Source organism: Fusarium mangiferae, assembly GCF_900044065.1.
Source record: "Fusarium mangiferae strain MRC7560 genome assembly, contig: FMAN_scaffold002, whole genome shotgun sequence".
Taxonomy (NCBI): Eukaryota; Fungi; Ascomycota; class Sordariomycetes; order Hypocreales; family Nectriaceae; genus Fusarium; species Fusarium mangiferae.
In genome coordinates, this window is record NW_024573922.1 from 3,300,153 (window position 1) to 3,320,196 (window position 20,044).

Sequence of the window (20,044 nt, forward strand, 5' to 3'; positions counted from 1 at the left end):
ACTTCTCCAATCTCCCTTGACATTGAGTGCCAGCACGAGGCATTATTGAATCGACATTGCAATTACGTATACAGGCGCGAATTGAATGCTTGATCTGCAAATCTTCAGCTCATTAATGAGAGTGAGTTTTCTGGATGGCAGAACAACCATGGCCACGTTTCTCGGTTGCCTCAAAGCTCGTTGAACCAGCGCCATGTACGTTTGGAACAGTAGACAGTCCAGAACCACCCAACACTCTTTGGCTGTTCTATTTATTGGTAATACTATAGCTGTTGTAAAGATGGTACAGTCTAATTTGAGAACAGGTCCTGGCGTCCAATATCCGCGTTGTTTGGGCATTTTGGAGACCATCGCCCCGTTTCATCACGAAGCTGATAACACAATTGAGTATGAGTGTAATAGGATGCAGTGTTAAATTATAGGATCCTATCGATAATGTTACTGCTTTCATGATCATGCATCCGCATGACCATTTCTGTCCTCGAGGCAATGTTAATATGGATGAAAAATCATGCTATGACAGTTCAGCTCGTGGCTCACATCAACGACTGTGCTCTGTTAGTTGTCACTTACACAAACAACCCTCTATCGTACATTTGCGTACATATTGACAGTGTTTGTCCATATCAAACATCAGAGTAGTGCAGGGTAGGCGATGTATGATGTGTAAGTGAATCAGCGTTGTCAATGGCAATATTCATTTCTGCGAAGTACATTCCGCTCTTAAGTAGTCTTATATTTCCCTTTCGTACTGGCCAGTAACTGCCTGTAATTATTTTCAGCCAAACTGTCGCTGCATACAGAAGACAATGGTGACTTTCAAATACCAATGTCTTTCGTTTCGAACATGGCTTGCTTGGTTCGCAATTCCAGTGGCTTGCCAAGTCTAATACATTCCTTCTTCGGACCGACCCCGAGGTCAAATATCTAATTAAATATAGACTCTACTTGAAAGTATGATCGTTTCACTTTCATCAAGCAAACAGGAATTAACGCTCAGAGCCTGATCTGTACAGAATCATGTGATAAGCCACAAGCCATGCACAGCCACACAAAAACCCCACACCCGAATGCGGCCCCTGGCTGGGGTGGCATCTCGCAGTTGCGATAACAGACAACTACTTCACCTCTCGTACTATGATTAACTATTTCCAATAACATACCGGACATTACACGATGGACGACCTCTCAGGACTCGATTGGTCTTCTAAGCCAGCCGGCGGCCAACCGAAGCCGCCTATTATGAACTCAGCGTTCGCGCCCATGCGACCAACACCATCCCCTTTGGGCTCAGGCCGTAACACGCCTCTGTCTACGCAGGGCTCTGGACCCGTGGCCCCTAAGCCTGCACCGACGAAGCCATCGCAGGACAGTTTCAGCAATTTGATGAATTTCGGACCGGCAAAGTCGAAGCAGAACCTGAGTTTGGCTGAGCGACAGGCGCAACTTGAGGCTGAGAAGCGACAGAAGGAAGAGGAGAGGAGGAAACAACAGGAGGCCCAGTTTGGTAATGGACAGTTCTGGGATGCACTTGGAAGCAGAGGTGCGTCGACGAGCCCTGCTTTACAACCGCCACCCATCTCAAACACGCCGAAAATCGACGACGATGACCTCTTTGCCGCCTTCAATAAGGATACCAAAGTCGACAATTCGAGTTATTATCCCCCTCCCGAGTCGCATCGATCAACTCCAGCGAATGGCGCCGCAGTAACTGCGCCAATTAACTTGAGCGACCCCAGCGCATGGAATCCCAACGGAAAAGGAGCTAATGGAGGCGCCTTTGGAGTTGAAGATGATGATCCCTTTGGCCTGAACCAGATGAAACCCGCTGCTGCTCCTGCGGCGTCTACCCAATCGGCAGATGATGATGACTTTTTGGGAGATCTTGCACGTCCAGTTGAGGAGGTGCGACGCAAACAGGAAGCCAATAGACCACATGCGGAACCTGGAAAGCCTATTGAGGACGAGGACTCAAGCTCATCTGAAGAGGAAGCTATCCCAGCACGTGAGCAGTATATTGAAAGAACACCAAGAGTCAACAAGGATCCTTTTGATCGAGCTGTGGCGCAACTTGTGGACTATGGATTTTCCGCTGACGATGCCCGACGTGCTTTGGTTGAGAGCGGCGACGGTTACAATGCTCAAGCTGCGGTCAATTGGCTCCTGGACGAGGCGCATCGAAAGTCCAAGGAACAGGCACAGGGGAAACCCTCGTCTGCCAGTTCTAGTAGGCCCGGAAGTCGACCTCCAAGAGGTGACAGTAGGTCGCCTGCAGCAGGCGATCAGGACTTGGCAAAGACAGCTACTGCCATGGGCAACAGCCTGTTCAAGACTGCTAACTCACTTTGGAAGACCGGACAGAAGAAGGTGCAGCAGGCTGTCGCTGATTTCCAACAAGAAGGCGACCCAAGCCATCCTAAGTGGATGCGGGAAGCACAGCAACAGTCCAGATCGCAGAGCGCAGGAAAGGCACGAGCAGATGCTACAGACGAAGCTATGATGCTTGAAGCTGGCGGCCGTCCCCAGCCTCGTCGGACTAACAGTCGACCTACTGAGCAGAGGGCTACTCCTCAGACATCGAGAGGACAATCACCCGCTCATTCTGCTGGTAGTCGTGCTAGTCCAGCACCTCGATGGCAACAGCAGGCGCCACCACCGACATCGGCTTTTGATTCTAAATCGCGACTCAACAGACTGGCGGCAGATGATGAAATCTCTACTTATAGAAGCCCTAATAGGAGAAACAAGACATCTTCACAGGCCTCTTCGCCAGCGCCGCCACCCAAGCCAGCGGAGCCAGAATCAGATTTACTCTTTAACTCTCAAGAAATTAGACCATCCCAGTCTATGCCTTCACGACCCGCTCAGCCTTCTCCTCGACCAACTCCACAGGCTAAGAGACCATCACCACGACCAGCTCGGGAGATCCCATCTATCAGCCCCGTTGCGCTGCAAACCTCTACACAGCACCGTCTCCAGGGTACAGCTCACTTCAAGCGAGGTGACTATGCTGCTGCCCACTCATCCTACTCGTCTTCGCTGTCAGCTGTTCCACCGACACATCCTCTTGCCATCTTGCTCCTCTGTAATCGTGCTCTGACTGCGCTAAAGACCGGAGAGCCCAAGCAGGCTGTGGAAGATGCCGATAGTGCACTCAAGCTTATCGGACCTGGCAACGGTCAAGGAGAAGTGGTGGCAGTAAAGAATGAGACTGGAGTAGACGAAAACCGAGACCTGAAAGACCTTTATGGTAAGGCCTTGAGCAGGAAAGCAGAGGCTCTAGAACAGATGGAGAAATGGGGCGATGCTAGTGCGGTCTGGCAATTGTGTGTCGAGAGTGGCGTTGGTGGATCGAATGCCATTAAGGGTCGACAGAGATGCCAAAACACTCTGGCGCCCAAGCCCAAGCCAGCACCGAAGCCAGCAGCCGCCAAACCTCGACCTAGACCCTCCGCAACGGCCAGTCTTGGACCCCAAAAAAGCTCCGAGGCCGTTACGCGTCTTCGTGAGGCAAATGAGGCTGCAGCTAAGGAGGATGACGAGAAGTTTGTACTCTCGGAGAAGGTTGATGCCAAGGTATCTGCGTGGCGCGACGGAAAACGAGACAATATTCGGGCTCTCCTTGCTAGCCTCGATAGCGTACTGTGGGAGAACAGTGGATGGAAGAAGGTGGGCTTGCACGAACTAGTTATGAACAATAAGGTCAAGATCTCGTATATGAAAGCTATCGCAAAGACACATCCTGACAAGGTAAGCATTGTGTCACACATCACCCTGTCTAAAGTATCTCTAACATATCGCAGCTTCCCCAAGATGCAAGTACCGAGGTTAGGTTGATCGCGGGATTGGTGTTTAGCACTCTCAACGAGAGCTGGGATAAGTTTAAGGCGGACAATGGACTATGATCTATGCATGAGCATGAGGGACGGAGTTTGTAGAGCGTTCACTTAGAAGCGTGTCTTGAGACAGATGTCGGATGAGTATATGAATTTTATTTAGCGGCGATACCGCTGCCAAACACCATGCTATGCCGTGCCTCGCCGTGTCAAAGATGTGCGCCAATACTCCTTGCTACTAAGTATCTATATGCTATAGACCCAGCATTTTTCGGACACCCTCGCGGACCTTATTCTCGTATTCGGTGCGTCGCTCACGCCACATCTTGGCTGCCTCAACGTTTGCAGGAGACTCGTCGTTGGGCTCGGCGAGCATGCTCATGACAGAGATTAAGATCTTCTCGACAGACTGAATAGGTGACCATCGTTCGGATGCGTGCTCGTAATGGTTGGGATCGTCGCCGGGAGGGTGAAGGATCGAAATGCATACCAGACCACTAGGGTACACTGTAGAAAGTCAGTATGAGCATGCGAAAGACTGAAGAGTTGACGGACCATTTGGGTGCCACACGTCGGCGAGGAACTTCATTGATGGCGGGGCAAGCGGATAGTCCTTTGGGAACTTGAGCTCCGCAGGAAAGACGCCGCCCTCAAAGGGAGTACCCTCAGGACCTTGAATAAGGCATTCCCAGTGAAGAAGATCGTCCTCGGAGATGGGGCCGGCGGTGATTCCCTCTGGTGGGTTGTTGGTGAGAGCGCGATACTCTTGGAGTAGGCGGCGGTGGGCGGTAGACGTCATGACGCGGGGTGTTGCCGATAGGAGGAGGCAGTACCTATGCCAGCCAGTCACGAACAAAGAAAGGATGTATTCTAAGGAATCGACGTGGTGCAGACGCTAGACAAGAAATGCAATGATGTTGTTGGAATAGACTCAGAGAAGCGGAAGGAAAGCACGTTTCGGACAAGGTGGAGGGAAGGTGACGGCTAGTGGGGACCCCGGGATACGGACTGCCCCACACTTTTATTTCGGCGTCGACGGTCTTTTACCGTTTTGGGCAGATGTCAAAGAATCATGGATCTGACAGCTGGGAGCAATAATGAGGCCAAATTGAAAGTTGAGCGACTGAACCGGATGATTGGATGTATTGGGATTGGTGAAAACACGTAAGCACCGTGTTTGCGCCAGTACGCTGGCTTCGACTCTATGAGTGAAGCTGACCGGGACAGTGAAACATGATGAAAAGCAGAGCAAGATGAAGTTACCCTACTGTAGTATACAAGCTAGTGATTCATATCATGGGTTTCGTATCTGCTAGCAATGGTTTGACCTCTCAGATAGTACAGAGTGTTTGTGGATGTTCGACCAGCGAAACTCAAAACAACCTCTAAGACAAAATTTCATATAAAAGTAGTTTGTTGCTCGGGATGACTATAGCCAATCGAACAAGGAAAGCCTACAAGTAAGCTAGATTAACGCAGAATACAGAATTTATCACCAAAACTCCCGCTGGCCCTCGACAGGGTCAATACACCTCACCACGAATTGCAAAACACCACAAAAAGTTCACGAACTCATACTGAGCTCGCTGAATTCTCCGGTGCGGGGAGTCGAACCCCGCTCGCCGCGGCATTTATTGCTATGCAATTGAAAACGCGGAATGATAAACCGATACACCACACCGGATGTGTTTGTTGAAGATCCACGCTGATGTTGAGCATTATAAGCAGCTGTGCAATTTGTGGAGAGATCAGTGGATCATGACCCACTTAGTTCATTGCCCGACTGGCTCTTCGAAACATGCGTTGATTGGCTGTCTGTCGAGTTGTCTGGGACAAGCGCCGTGTAAGTCAACACTCTTATTGATCATGTTCCCCGTCTGCAACAGCTCTGTATTTTCAACCACTGGCCTGAATATTACTGCGCTGTGAGGACCCTACATAAAGGAGATATGTGAGTATCCAGGATTAGCATTAGAAGCTTTAAATCTACCCGTATATTCCCTTATGGGCTCCGTGATTGATAAGAACAGCGAGGCCTTCAGGATCCAGAGGCATGGCGGAGAAATTTTATTTGATATCAGAAAGCGGCAGTGTAAGTGAGATGAATCAAAACAGATTTTGGTATTAGTCTGCTTGCTAATTGGCAGTGGTTGATCTTGTAGAAGCTTGGTATGATTACCTTGATATCGTGCCTCTTGCTTCGACTTGTGAATAGCTTCACTTTCGAAAAAAACACATACGGCTTTAAAACGCGTTACTAACAAATAAGAGTGGTTGAGTGCACAGACAAAGCTACACAGGGGGTTGCTACCGAAACCCCTCTAATAACAAATGGCACCGACCCAGATCTGACACCGAACCAAAAAGGAGGCAATGATGGCCACTTCTTGATTCCCAACGTGAAGGATTTCCAAAACAAACATCGATCTTCATAGACTTCGTTTAATACAAATGGACTGTCCTGGAGAATCACGAAAAGAATAAGAAGCCATTATACATGCAACCTTTTGAATGGTTTGGACAAGTGATATCCCATAAGGCCGCAAGAACTCACTTCATGTACGCGATATCTTCATGTTGACAGATCAGAGTAGCGTGAGAGCGTATGGCTTTTATTCGTTCGAATAAATCACATAGATCTTTCGACAGATACGAGGATTGGCATTCGACCGTGCACACTACCCAGGTTGATAAGAGCAATATAAATTGGCAATGGATGCCAACTGTGGTGCTCATGGGAGAAGTACCTAGAGTAGGTACTCAAGTATATACTTGTCCTTAAATGATGGGTATTTTTTGAATGACAATTAGCAATGCTTAATTAAAATCACCCTGATAATTATCATTTTGATTTGGGCCCAAATATTTGGTTTGTGGCTTTACTGGCTGTAAATCACTTACCTGGCTTAGAATTCGCTTTCGTTTTTTTTCTGTGGAAACTCGCATACTTTAACTACAGTATTCCTACATAATTCATGCGAACTTACACAGCTCCACTCTCCTCATCTCTACTCTAAACTTCACTCCTCACTCTCCATTCTTCCACTCTCACCCCTTCCCTTCCAACGCCTACTCTCACCCTATCACACTTCATCGCATACCCCTTTCATGCTGTTGACTCAGACTTTTACCACTTTTAAAGTCCCTAAGAACCACGAAAGCCCTCTGATTTTCACCATCTATTCAGAATGTCTAGTCAACATCAGGATATTGCCCCCAACACCACTGGCTAGGGTTATGCCACTGGACAGAACAGTCGCGTTCGACGTTCTCTCATCCGTTACAAAAAGTCGTCGTAGCATATCCCATTTCATGCTGTGAATTAAAACTTCTGTTACTCATGCTGTTGACAGTGGAGAAGAATGGGCCCCGACCGGATGGTGATCGATAGTATCTCAAGCACGAAAACCGCCAGTAGGACCACGATGTTCAAATCCGCAGCACGGGGCGCAGGGTCAATGGCAATCATCATCTGATCTCTTAGGATGAGTTTAGCCTAAGGTAGCCTAAATTATCATAAATTTAGGACTAAGATTTCCTAAGTTTATGCAATCCTTAGGATAGCTCTTGGAATACCTCTTAGATATTGATGTTTACAAAGAACTGGTTCAACACTGATCAACATCATATAAAGGTGTTCTTGTTGTTATGACAGGGTAATCAAACTCGTATAATTAGTCTAGAATTCAAAAACCTTGGTGATATTTGTTGTTTGCAAGTTCAAAGGAAATTCTGATTTGTCGCTCTGGTGGTTGGTAAACAAGAAGAGAAGAGTGAAACGTAGCACACAAAATGTACCATTTATATATATGCATGTCCGCCCCTGAACGCGAATAAACCTGAAGTTTCATCTCATCGATCAGTGTGCCCTGGCGAAGAGTGATAGCTAAGTGTGTTAGGCGTTGGAGGTCCTTCTCTAGCATGACGGCCAGAGCCTCGCGGTTCACGTCCTAGAAACAACAATGGTCAGCTATGAATCAACAATGATTTTTTCTTTCCATCATCAATCAGAAACTTACAATGTCAAGGTCTGCAAGCGAGACGGGATGTATCATCAAAGACTCGTCTGGTGCGGATGTCTCACGTAGAGTATGCTTGTGATCAAGAACCAGCCATTCAAGCCCCTGGCATCTGCAGGCGACAAGCTCATTCAGGGTTCTGACTGGAACTACCCCCCAGTCTGCCCTGTCTTCGTTGAGGACGGCAAAAAGGCGCTTGAGATTCGGAAATCTGACGGTTTGGATGAGATTCGTGAAGATTGGGTTAATATCTTCATGGATGTGCAGTGACTCTAGTGATTCTGGGGTACACATGTCGCGCACCATGTGGTAAAAGTTCTCTCCGTCAATATCGTGTGATGATATGTCTCAAGCAACACGTAGGCTTTCCCATGTTGGCTGTCTGCCTACTTTGGGGGCTCTGTCGGCCGTCAAACAGCGAAGGCCTCGCGCCAGTCTTCCGGGCAAGGTGGGGGATGCCAGTTCAACATTCACAGAGATGGATTGAAGTGGCATCTCCTGCAATGCTTGGCGGAATAGTGTCGGCAGCTCGTCACTGGGGAGCGAAGGGGGGTAGTCTTGTGCTTGCCGATGGCTGTGTTTATCGGACTGTAGTGGTCGTCCTCCCGAAATGAAGAATATAGCATGACTTGAAACGTCAGAATCTCATCGTGATTTCCTTACCGCGAGATGAACATACCAGACTTGTCCAAGAGGTCGCGGCAAAATATGAGCAGAAGGTCGAAGGAGTGTCTTGAGGCCTTGCTCTACGACTTTCTCGGATCCTCTGAATGCCATGTGGTAAAATAATCGAAGACCAAAAAGTTGTCTGCATTGTTTAGACGCTTTCGTCAGCGCATCAAGACTGCTTGCATCCAGCAGCTTGACAGCCATTTCGCGCAGCTCTGGCGGAAAGCCTGGCGATAAAGCTGCCATCTTTTGGGAACCACTTTGCGGATGGAAATTTAGTATATAGTTGTCCAGATCTTTTATGAATGCTTCGCTGATATCCTTCTCCGGAGCCTGGGCGTTTGCCGGGAAATTATGGGATCTCCAGCGCCTCGCAAGATGAACAATGATGCGTTGCTGAATGTTTCTCTGGTTAATGTCTCTGCCCGTAAGAGCACCCTTTGCAGACCAGCGGCAAGTCTCTGGAAGAAAACACAAAGCGAAGCTCGGGCTGCGGCAATTTCCAGTGCTCCTAGCATTCTGTTTGTAATTTAACATGCATCCAGCGGTGGCGCGCTGACAATCATGGATGGTGAACATGTTTGGGTGGCCAAAGAGCTTGTGAATGATCCTTTTCAACTGCTCAGCAGAAACTTTAGGAAACTGGTAGTCGAAGGGACTGTCAGGGTCTATCTTGACTTCCTGAGAGACAGTGCTGGGTGCGACCTGTAGACGGCCCGCCAATGCTGCAGTCTGGCGACTTGGGCCAGCACCTAGAAGGAAATAAGTAAGTCTTTGAGAGAATGCATTGGCAATAATACCTAAGCACTCTGCCCAGTGGCATAACCCCAGCCAATGGGGCTAAGGCCAATATCCTGACGTTGAGCAGATGTCAAGAAGAAGACGATCGCTGTGGTTCTCAAAGACTTGAAAGTTGATGGCGACTTGGAGATCTTGCACTACTAAGAGTGTTGATAGGCACGCTCCTTCATAAGACTAGATTCTAGATATAGAGGTGTTCTTGTTGTCTTACATGTTGTCAGCACGGAGGCTCTGCAGAAGATGATATTGTCAGAGATGAAGAGACGGCCATGAAGAAGAAAGACGTACAGATTCGTGATTTTGGCATCAAGGGAGAGATGACAACCCAATATATCGTAGCTGGCAGCCGAAGCCCGGCTTGATACTGTGCCCCGAGAAATATATATATATATATAGAAAGTATCTTGAGAGAGAGAGGATAAACCCGCAGTGCGCGACGGGCGCGAAAGATATAAAGAGGTAGGCATGTTTGTTTACATGAAGATTTGCGAGGAGCGTTGAAAGTTTGCGGGGTGACAAAAGCGAAGATGGGAAACAAAATGAATGCTAAGAGCAATTTGCTTCATCAAATGCTAACAACTTCGCTTGATGTTATGATATCAAGTGCTGAAGAACTGTTCTCAGAGTTTGAAAGAATCGTCACAAAGTTGTCTAAGCAAAATACCAATGAGTGAGCATCTTCCCCTGGATTTGGCGGGAAGTGAAATGCAGAGAAACTAACAAAGTAGGCAGGAAGAATGAGGAAAATGTGCGTTGATTCAGAAGGAAATGCTTAGTGATAAAGAAAACTTTCTGAGGCGAGAATGCAATGGCGCAGTATAAGAATAAGAAGTTGGCTATAACGCTGAATTCGAAGTGTGCCATACAGTGCCAGATCACTGCCAGCCTCATATAAGACCCTGCTGCTCCAAACCTCCCGCCAAGTACACCTCGTCACGCCTTTCTAGACACCATCAATTCGATATCCAGATACATGAGATCGACCAGAACCAGGATATCTTAGATCCAGTAAAAGATCTTACCCGAACTCTGAAGGGAATGTCATGCTAACACCCTTGGTCCTAAAAGCTATACTTGCATACCTACCTAGAAACATTCAGGAAAACTTAGGGTCGCCTTCAGGTATTGTTTGTATTGATCGTTGACTTATGTCTTGAGGGTCTGCGTTCAACTGCAGAGTTTACACAACACAGCCATTATTAGGCAGGTGACTCATCCCTTTGCCAAAACAAACAAACATTGTCGTTGCGTTTTGTTGAAGACATCTCTCAGAGCGAGCGGCAGAATGTTGCGCCGATTGTTTCCAGCGTGCTACTCTAAGAACAAAAGCAGTCATGAAAGGGAAGTGAATCACCAGCAAACAGTGTCAATGTCTATAACCACCAGAAAACAACCAACTACCAACTCTTGATTGTTGATTACTAAGTTTCCTATCTAGATTTCCCCGATTAAGTTCCTGCTCTTGTACAATCTCAAACCCTTGACAATATATAGTGGACTCCGCCATATGATCGCTAAGAAATGTGAAGCAATGTATACAATCAAGATATCAGTAGTCCCAATCATCGTCATCTCCCCAGTCTCCACCAGAATAGTCTACTACTGGTTTCTTTGCCCATTTGTCTTCTGCGACTGGGGCAGCTGGCTTGGCAGGTGCTGGTTGTGGTATACTCGAAATCAGTTTGGTATTACTGTTGTTATGTTGATTTTGAGCACTGGAATTGGCGTAAGCCGCAGAGTGATGATCAGCGTTGCGTGGTGCTGGCTCCTTTCCCATATGTTGGTCCCGTGTAGGAGGTTGGACCAACTTTGGCTCGTCGGGTTTAGAGGGCAAAGATGCTGTAGGGATATTGTGCTTGGAATTGTTGACCTGAGGTATGGGCTCAGGTCTAGAAGCAGGCTGCTGATATTGTAGGTTTGAGGGAAGCAGAGCAGCCTCTGTCCCCACACGAGCAGTCTCTGCGGATATTCTCGGAGTCACATCCGAGCTTGACTGAGAGTCGTTGTTCAGATGGACTTGAGGCTTGTTCATCATGTCAGTTGATCTCCTGTGGACTTGAACAATGGAAGGTTTCAAAACAGGCTGTGGCTGGGCCTGAGCCACCTCGATAGTTGTGATTGACCCAGCGTCCGAGAAGCTGTCTCTTCTGTAAGAGGACATGCGACTTATCGAGGAAGCAGCCGCGTCAGACAAGCCGGGGCTCACGGCAGGCGGGGGTGGAGATATAGCTCTCTGGCTGTTTGGCTGAGGTCGAAGCGTGTTTGACGCAGCAATTTGTGGAGGTTGAGGCGGCTGAGCAGTTTTGGACTGAGGCATAGGTGCTTGTTCCAAAGCTTTTGTTTGAGCTGGCGATGGTTGTCTTTGAAGTGGCGCTTGTAACTGAGAAATGTTGCTCGGTTCAACTCTGACAGGAGGAACCATGGAAGTTTCTGGCACTTTAGGAGGTAGAGTCATAGGCTGTGTAGCCGAGACTCCTACAGATGGCCATCCCGTTGAGTATCCTCTAAGCTCGGGCTGTCGATCTCTCGGTGCTGGACCTGGGGGAGGAAGTTTGCCAGGTCGAGACATCGTTTGATTAGACTGCAGTTGCGTTTGGACCTGTTGAGTGGGCATTCGTTCCTGCTGGGGAGGTGACTGTCGGCTCTGGGGCGGAAACTGCATTGCTTGAGGAGGAATTTGGCTCGATGGAGCCTGTACTGGCCCTGGCTGGGTATTTATCTGTCCTTGCTGCAGTGACATTTGTCTGTGCTGAGGTGGTTGCCGTTGTTGAGGAGGCAATTGCATGGTTTGAGGGAGGATTTGGCCTGGAGGGCCTCCTAAATGAAGCATTTGTCCAGATTGGGGAGGCATTTGGCTTGGCTGCTGAGACACTTGACTGTTCTGAGGAAACTGAGCGGCTTGATGCGGTAGTGGTCCAGTCCGAGGAAGTGGTTGACCAGGTCTGGAACCCATCTGGCCATGCTGAGGGGGTGCCTGGACGGGCTGCGTTGGTGGTTGAGCTGGTTGACGCATCTGCCCAGGTTGAGATTGAGGAGGCACCGTATTTCCCTGGAAGTCTGGTTGGGCAGAAGACATAGGCTGCCCGGGCTGCCATACAGCTTGCTGAGCATACTCTCCACCGCCCCAACTGGGACGTCCAACAGCAGGTGATATAGGTGAAGAAATGACTGGCGTAGTTGGACTATGTGAAACAGATTTGGAGCCACCCTTCAACCACTTGAGCCACTTCTTTCCCTCCTTGCCTTCCTTTGCCCCAGCGCTTTGTGAGGCCTGAGGTGGCATCTGCATAGAGACTGGGCGAGAGCCCTGAGGTGTCATAGGCTGCATGCTAGGCTGCCATTGTTGTTGGTTTAGAGGAATCTGAACTTGCGGTTGCACTCTCCCGTTGGAACCTTGGCCATGATAAGCCATTTGTTGCTGTCCTTGAGGAGGCATTGGGCCTGCCATTGGACCTTGTTGCATTTGCCCAGGAGGAGCAGGTCCCTGCGGGAACTGGGGTTGAGGAGGAAGTTGCCCTGCTGGACTGGCTGGATAAGACGAGCGCTTTTGCAACCTCGTTGGTGTAGGTTTAGGGGCTAACGCTGGAGGCGTTGGGGTAGGTGCAGGAGGAGGTTTATGGAGAACATTCTGCACCGGTGTAGATATCTGTCCAGGATGAGGAGCTTTTCCTTGAGCCTGGGGTGGCATCACCTGGCCTTGTATAGGTTGTCCTTGTGATCCAGGTCCTTGCTGTGGAGGCACTCCTTGAGGTGCTCTCGAATCTCGGGCAGGCATTTGTTGGTTTTGGTGTTGGGGTGCATGTCCTTGTGAGGGCTTTCGCTGCAACTGCTTCGGATTCTGAGCTGTCATAGGAGCACCTGGAGGAGTTTGCACTTGATGCATAGGCTGTCCTGTGTGGCCCTGTGGTGTTGGGCCCTGCTGTCCTTGGAAATGGACAGGTGAAACATTTTTCGGGCTTTCAGCTTGCCAACTTGTTCTTCGACTTCCCATCGGACTTGGTTGCACCGACGAACCTACTGATCCCTTCCTCATGTCTGTTGATACACTCACAGTCGAAGACCGACTCACTGTCGCGCTGGGAGATTCTTCGTACTCCTCGATGCGTCCTAGGCCTTGTTGTCCCTGTGGTGGTGGCGTAGGCGCAGCAGGAGGTTGATTTTGTGGTACAACATTTCCTTGAGGTAATTGTCGAAGGGACTGCGAACGTGATACTCCCTGAGGTGCGTTGTTATTATGACCCTGCGCAGTTTGTTGCGCCAAATGTGATCCACGTTGGGCAGCAACAGGGTCTGCCCCGACCGAGCTACGTCTAGCATCCGTGCTTCGACTTAGAGATTTCTTGCGTAGCACGTCTCGGGCAGCAATGTTATGACCTTGACCTTCAACATCTTGCATAGTAAAGTAGGATCCTTGTTGATACTGATTGGTCGGAACAGACGGAGGCGTTGGTGAGAAACTCTGCATTGACGACGAAGTTTGAGAAACAGGAGAAGGTGTATAGTTCGGATTGATGCTTGAATTGGTTGATGCGCGACGACTATATTCCATGGGAGATGGCGTTTGGGTGGGAAATGACATGCTGCCATGCCTCGAATCTGGCGAGACGACTGCAGAGCTAAATGATGAGTGTCGCCGATTGCTGGCTATGGGAGGAGATGGATCGCCAGAACCTTGACCTGGGATTTGCTTCTGCACAAAAGGCTCTTCTGGGTATGGCGGGTTATCTGTTCGATAGACTGGTCTATCATCAGGATAAGGTGGATTATCAACTGGATATGGAGGAAATGGAGTTGTAGGCCCTGCAGTTGCCGATCGTGGAAGACCTTTTGGTGGCACATTCTCAACTGGACCCCGGTAAGGTAGATTTCCGCCTTGCTGCGGCCCAGCATTGTAACGACCCTGGATTTGTTCTTGGGGTTGTCCACTCATCATATCAGGCATCACACTAGCCGGTCGTTTTGGCACCTGTTGCGGATTCATTGTACTAGTTGGAAACACCTGATGTCCAGTTTGAATGGTGGACTGTGGTCTTTGCGAAGGCAACAAGTCAGGCACAGTGTTGACCCTTTGAACGCCCATTCGCGGTTCTTCAAGGCGCTGTTGCTGAACAAGAGGTGCTGGAGTCATAGATGGAGGGTGTTTCCCTTGTGTAGGTGGTACGTAACCATGTCCTTGTGGTGGTCTTGCAGGACCAGGCATAGTTTGCTGACCCGGAGCTTTCCCACGAGCTGGCTTCAGTACAGACGGCATATGGGATAGCTCTGGCTGCTGATCCGGGACTAAAGATCCGTTGTTGGCAATGCTCAGGGGAGGAGGAGGTTGAGGGTGCTTTGGCGGTATTTGAGGCAGTGAAGGCTCATCGAGAGGACGTTTTGGTGGTACCTGAGGCGGCGACAGAACATTGGGCGTACCAGAATGACCTCTATCAGGTGGCCGAACAGGACTTGCATCCATCATTGACCCCTCAGGCTGGAAAGTTGCTCGTCGAAGAGGTGCTGGGTTTGGTGGTATATCGACAGAAATATCTGCTGGCTTATATGATTGAAAGCCAGGCGGTGTCTTCTCAGCAGGCTTCTTGGATATCCGTAAGGGCTGCATTTGTGCGCCATAGTCCCGCAATGATCCCGGCGCAAGCTGTGGTTCCTCCTTTTTCTTGGTTTTCGGGCTGGTTCGCTCTGGTAGCTCAGCCATCATAGAAACTGCAGTCTCAATAGGCGCCAGGACCATGTTATCCGCCATCTCGATTGGAGGAGGGTGTTTCTCAATATGGGCCTGAGCTGTGTCGTCTGTCGGCATCTCGGCGATAATGCCCACCGGGTCATGCAGCGGAGGAGGCTCGACAACTGGCATCTCATGGATCTCTTCAACAACTGTAGGCGGCACCAAGACAGGTTCTCCTGTAACCGGACCTGCGATTGTTGTCCCTTGAGCAGGCGTCGTCCTCTCGCTGTTCAGAGGACTCACACCTTTAGAGGAGCTTTTCTCAACTCTTCCTTCAATTCCGCCCGCAACAACCCGTCTCGCAGCCTCCTCTTCCTCCTCTGCCAGTGGGCTCACATCATTATAAGTGCCAGGCCCCAGATACATAAAGTTTTCTGGCTGAAACACTCCATTCTCCTCGTCTTCAAACCCACCATCCCATGTCATGCTTACGGGCCGCGCCGTAGCTGACATACCATAACCTCCATCTTCCTTTTTCGGGCTCAACCTCGCAGGTATAGTCGTGCTCGCATATCTTCGGATCTGCTGCTGAGATTCGAGACGTTCTTCGGGCGCAAGGACTGGCGCTGGCGAAAACGTGTCTATGAAGTCGGGAAACTCGTCGCCTTCCTTTGGGAAGTGGTACTGAATATGCCCCGTTGGCTTGTACTTGTAGAACCAGCGTCGGCCATCGTAGTCGGACTCCCAGCCTTCTGGTAGGCTCGACATGGTTCTATCGCTTCGTTTGCGCTAAGGAGAGGTCGATATTATTGCGCCGCTGTAATGGGCATGGCTGATACTTGAAGGAGTGCAAATTCCGTCCTCGGAGGTGTAAAGAAAACGAGGCTTTGGTGATGTGGCCGGGCGGTTAAGGGCGAGCTTCAGCTGAACTACGCAGCGACCAACCATTGGATGCAAATGACCTCAGGCAGCGATAGCTCTGGAAGGACAAAGCACAAAGGAATTACAACAGTGACTCGGCGTTTAACGTGCAGAAAGGATACGTGTATTAGTGGAGATGAAATGAATACTGCTAATATACAAACCCTCAGGTACTCCGTACACATTCCTTCAATCGTCAAACAAGCGCCCAAGGTTTCAATTGTCCAGCCTGATGATCCTACGCGGGAGCTGAGCGCACTCTCCACTTTGACCGATGAGCTATGGGATCAGCTGTTTTGTTATTGGTTACGGGCCTTGCAAGGCGGATTTAGAGGACCCTTTAATTACGCTAATAGCTCTAATTACCACCATGGTTTTGGTTCCCTTAGACTAGGGTGTCAGCCTTGATTGAGGGGTCAATGACCTGGAGTTGGAGTTCTCCTGAGAAACAGTGCGATCCTCCAGGATGAGAGCTTTAATAGTGACCCAGAGTCTCCCAGGCCATGCAAGATGCACATACTATTACGGCTGCCAGACTGTGATACCCAATGTTCATGTTTTGCCAACGATTCTCTCTACATTAAACATTACATCACTTCCATCAGTCCAGGATCATCCCTGTATGTCCTCGCTTCCGCGGGTTCCATCATAGATTCCAATTAATGACACCTCGTTTATGATACGGTCACTTAGATCGTCAAATGTTCATCACTTCAGTCTGGGACATTTGTCAGATCAGGCAAGTCAATCTTGTCGAATATTCGCTGTCTATACTCTACAATCCTATCTGACCAAAATATCAAAGCACATTCAATGTGCACGATAAAAAAACGCAAGTAACAGAAAATTATGCACCTCTCCAGATATACCAATCCGGACCTCTATAATGCTGGCTTTGTTCATAATCTCATAACAGTCCTCAGACAATATCGCCTGGACGTCGACTCTTAGACCCAGTCCTAACGCGACCAAACACCCGGGATCGACTATCCGTCGAAGTACGGCGATCCACTCCCGAAGAACTGGCAAGCGATCGACGCTCCTTCTCATCTTCGATTCGGGAGCCCCGTTCCTTTTCTCGGATAGAGGCAAGTCGGTGTGCGTGGATGTTGTCTCGCCTGTTTTCGAAAACATCTTGGAAGTCGTTCACATTGTTGTCAATGGAACCCATGCGATCGACACCTCGGCGGCTGTAGGTTGACGAAACATGGCTCAGAGGAGGCCCTTCAGAGTGAAGAGGTCGATCATGGGCGGGTTTGTCTTGAAGCTCAACGCCACCGTGATCGGGCTCCTTTCCATACGCAGGAGGAGGCTGGAGACCAGACCAAAACATGGGATGCTCGCGACTGCCACCAGGCTCGATACGGAACGGTGACTGGATACCAACGTTGACCATCTGAGTCATCAACTCAGTGACAAACTTGTTATGACGGTTGAGACGGAGCAGTTCGTTCTGGAAGTTTGTTTTGTGGAAGAAGATCATGTTCATACTGCACGATCGCACCTCATCAACCTTGGTCATCTCAGTAATGATTCGAGGCGCATAGTCACGCTTGTTCGCCAAACAAAAGTCGGTCATACGGGCCTTGAGTTCATCAATCATGTGCTGAGGGGTACCGAAGCGCATCACCAGAGGAAGAACATCGGCCAAACCGTTTGATCGTCGCTGGTTCAGAATGAAAAGGTTGTTGAGAAGTGAGTTGGGAGCCTGCACGATGTGACCCTGCATCTTCTTGAACTCGGTGTAGAGTAGAGAAATCTCAGTCACGTAATAGTCATCACCCATCATGGTGTCACCGGTAGATCCGTAAACAGTCACACGATCACCAACATCAAAGGGATGCTTGACGAAGACGAAGATGATGGACTGAAGAAACTCTTGGGCTGTGGCCTGAAGAACCCAGGCCAGACCGAGAACCACAGTACCTGCGGAACCGAGAGCGGCGGCAGCTGAACCGGAGAGAATCGAGATGAAGACAATAATGGTGATGACGATGATGATGAACACAAAGACCTTGTCGAGCTTCTTAATCACCGAATCAAGGTCCTTGAGCGATGCGGCAATGGCCTTCTTTTCAAGATGGATCTCATTACACACAGCTTCGAATTCGTCGAGTGAGATGTCGCCGTTCATGTCCTTGTCGAACATCATAAATGCAGCTTCGGCCTCTTCTTCAGTTTCGAAGATCTTCTCCATGTCTTCGAGATAGACAAGATCTTCGCCCTCCTTGACAGCACAGCGATAGATCAGGCGGGCCAGGGTATGAGCTGTAGACATGGTCTTGAGTAGTTCATTAACAACTCTGCGAGGGTGGTTGCTGTCGACCTTGCGGCCGATCAAGTCATTTCCAACTCGGCCAGCAACATAACCGACTTTGTTCCATGCGTTTCGGGCGTTATCCTGGAGTGTCTGTAAGGGAGTTTGCGCACCACTGGCAGAGTTGCTGCCACGCTGGAAGAAGTAGTCGGTCTTTTCATTGTGGGCTTTGGCGTGCTCATAGAGATGGACAAGCTGACCAATATCTGCCTTGTTATTGTCGATTCGAGTAGCGTAAGTTCGCTGGTGGAAGGTGAAAGCGATCCATTGAATAAGGATCTTCTCGACAAAATTGAGTGTTGCCAGAGTGAAGAGGGCAATAATGACCTTGTTCATGATATTGACCCAGTTTGGCTTGCGATCCCGGAAGTTGTGGTTCGTCATGGTCGGCTCAAATGAGATAAGAATTGCAAGGAACCAAAGGAAGACAGCTGTGTGAAGGTCAATCTGGTATCCAATATCCTTCCACTTCTTGGCGTTGGTCGATCCGAACAGCTTTGCAAAAAGTTTGAAGGTTGGAGGCAGAAGACTTGTGATCATACGAGAAACCCAGAGAACTCCCCAGACGATCTCAAGCCAAATACCGAACCACATGAGATCGACACCGTTGACATCTCGTCGCTTGCCATCAGACTTGAGTGCGAACGCACCGAGCAAGACAGGAATGAGGAGGATAGCAGCACCGGGGATCAAATACACAACATATCGAACGAATCGGGGAAACTTTCTCAGAAACATCCAGAGCTTTAATAAAGAAGCATCGGGATCCACCTTCTTCTCATTATGATAGGTCTCGGCGGGAATAGGTGCATTGAAAGCATCCTCGGGCTCAACATTATGAGCGCGCTTCCTCATTTGACTCGCATCATCAGCAGAGACAGCACGCTCGATTCGCAGAAGTTCGATGTTATCGTCAAGTCGGCTGGCATCGGCGCGCTGTCCAATAGGTGATCTAATTGAGGTCGAATCGTTTGTTTCATGTGGTGCTTGTAGAGTAGGGAATGTGTCGAGTGATGGAGCAGATTGTTTTTGCTCGGGTGCTGGGTTTGGTGAGTCTGTTCGTGCTGGCCCTTGTTGCTGTGAGGCGCTGAATTGGGATGGGTTTCGTGTTGGAGGCGGCTGTTTGAGATTGAATTCCTTCAACTCCTTCTCCTCGAAGCCATGAGGCGGAGGATCGGAACTCATGATGGCCCCTTTTGGTGTTATTCACAACCCGAGGTTATGTGAAGAACAACACTTCAGAAAGTGAGATAAGGATTATAGCCGCAAGCCAAGTCTATGAAAAAGACCTACTCAATGATGGCTGAGAGTGAGTGGTGGGGTTTCCTTAAGAGCTCCGTTGTGAAGCAAGTGAGATAAAAAACGAAAGACAAAGGCAAATAAATGAAAAGTGAAGTGAAGTGAAGCGAGGTGGACTGATCAACCGATGATCTTTTACGACATCGATCGAACAGATGGATTCTTGCCTGGTGAGGCCACCAGTGCACGTTTGTATACGCGCAAAGATATGTTGCTTGGTGTTGAGGTGTTATGATGTCGTCACCCCAAGCAAATTGATCGACTTTTCGTCTCCCGCTTAATTTGTAAGAAAGAGAGAGATGTTTTCGACAAAGGGAAAAGAAAACAAAGTAGCAGAGAATCTGGGGGAAGTGTTGCAAACCCTGCGGGTGACGGGGATGCTGTTGAGCTTTAAGAGATCGACCTGCGACCGTGGAGCACTGGAGACAATGTACTGTAGCCAAGATGGAGGAAGAATGGGTCACCTCAGATAGGCTTGCTTGCTTGGTCAGGGAGGGAAGAATGATTTTATGGAGGTGGA

At 49.1% G+C, this 20,044-nt stretch overlaps 5 protein-coding genes and 1 non-coding gene across 6 annotated transcripts; 1 reads left to right on the forward strand and 5 right to left on the reverse strand.

The window, feature by feature from the left end:
* Positions 1 to 1,176: 1,176 nt before the first annotated feature.
* On the forward strand, positions 1,177 to 3,905 carry FMAN_05610 (uncharacterized protein; the record flags this gene model as incomplete). Its single annotated transcript, XM_041827711.1, has 2 exons — positions 1,177 to 3,750; positions 3,804 to 3,905. The coding sequence occupies 2 exons, from the start codon at positions 1,177 to 1,179 to the stop codon at positions 3,903 to 3,905; spliced, it is 2,676 nt and encodes an 891-aa protein (XP_041678647.1).
* A 184-nt stretch (positions 3,906 to 4,089) lies between these two features.
* On the reverse strand, positions 4,090 to 4,635 carry FMAN_05609 (putative ubiquitin-conjugating enzyme ubcP3; the record flags this gene model as incomplete). Its single annotated transcript, XM_041827712.1, has 2 exons — positions 4,090 to 4,343; positions 4,392 to 4,635. 2 exons carry the CDS (start codon positions 4,633 to 4,635, stop codon positions 4,090 to 4,092), a joined length of 498 nt encoding a protein of 165 aa, XP_041678648.1.
* Positions 4,636 to 5,429: 794 nt separating this feature from the next.
* Positions 5,430 to 5,520, reverse strand: tRNA. Its single transcript is given in 2 exon segments — positions 5,430 to 5,464; positions 5,483 to 5,520. It is a non-coding gene; the product is annotated as a tRNA-Glu (tRNA).
* A 2,259-nt stretch (positions 5,521 to 7,779) lies between these two features.
* Positions 7,780 to 9,792, reverse strand: FMAN_05608 (uncharacterized protein; the record flags this gene model as incomplete). The annotated part of the gene is made up of 5 exons (XM_041827713.1): positions 7,780 to 7,806; positions 7,856 to 8,173; positions 8,246 to 8,483; positions 8,535 to 9,276; positions 9,537 to 9,792. The coding sequence occupies 5 exons, from the start codon at positions 9,790 to 9,792 to the stop codon at positions 7,780 to 7,782; spliced, it is 1,581 nt and encodes a 526-aa protein (XP_041678649.1).
* A 1,082-nt stretch (positions 9,793 to 10,874) lies between these two features.
* On the reverse strand, positions 10,875 to 15,755 carry FMAN_05607 (uncharacterized protein; the record flags this gene model as incomplete). The annotated part of the gene is made up of 1 exon (XM_041827714.1): positions 10,875 to 15,755. The coding sequence occupies one exon, from the start codon at positions 15,753 to 15,755 to the stop codon at positions 10,875 to 10,877; it is 4,881 nt and encodes a 1,626-aa protein (XP_041678650.1).
* Positions 15,756 to 16,827: 1,072 nt separating this feature from the next.
* FMAN_05606 (uncharacterized protein) lies at positions 16,828 to 19,410 on the reverse strand (the record flags this gene model as incomplete). Its single annotated transcript, XM_041827715.1, has 1 exon — positions 16,828 to 19,410. One exon carries the CDS (start codon positions 19,408 to 19,410, stop codon positions 16,828 to 16,830), a length of 2,583 nt encoding a protein of 860 aa, XP_041678651.1.
* Positions 19,411 to 20,044: the final 634 nt, after the last annotated feature.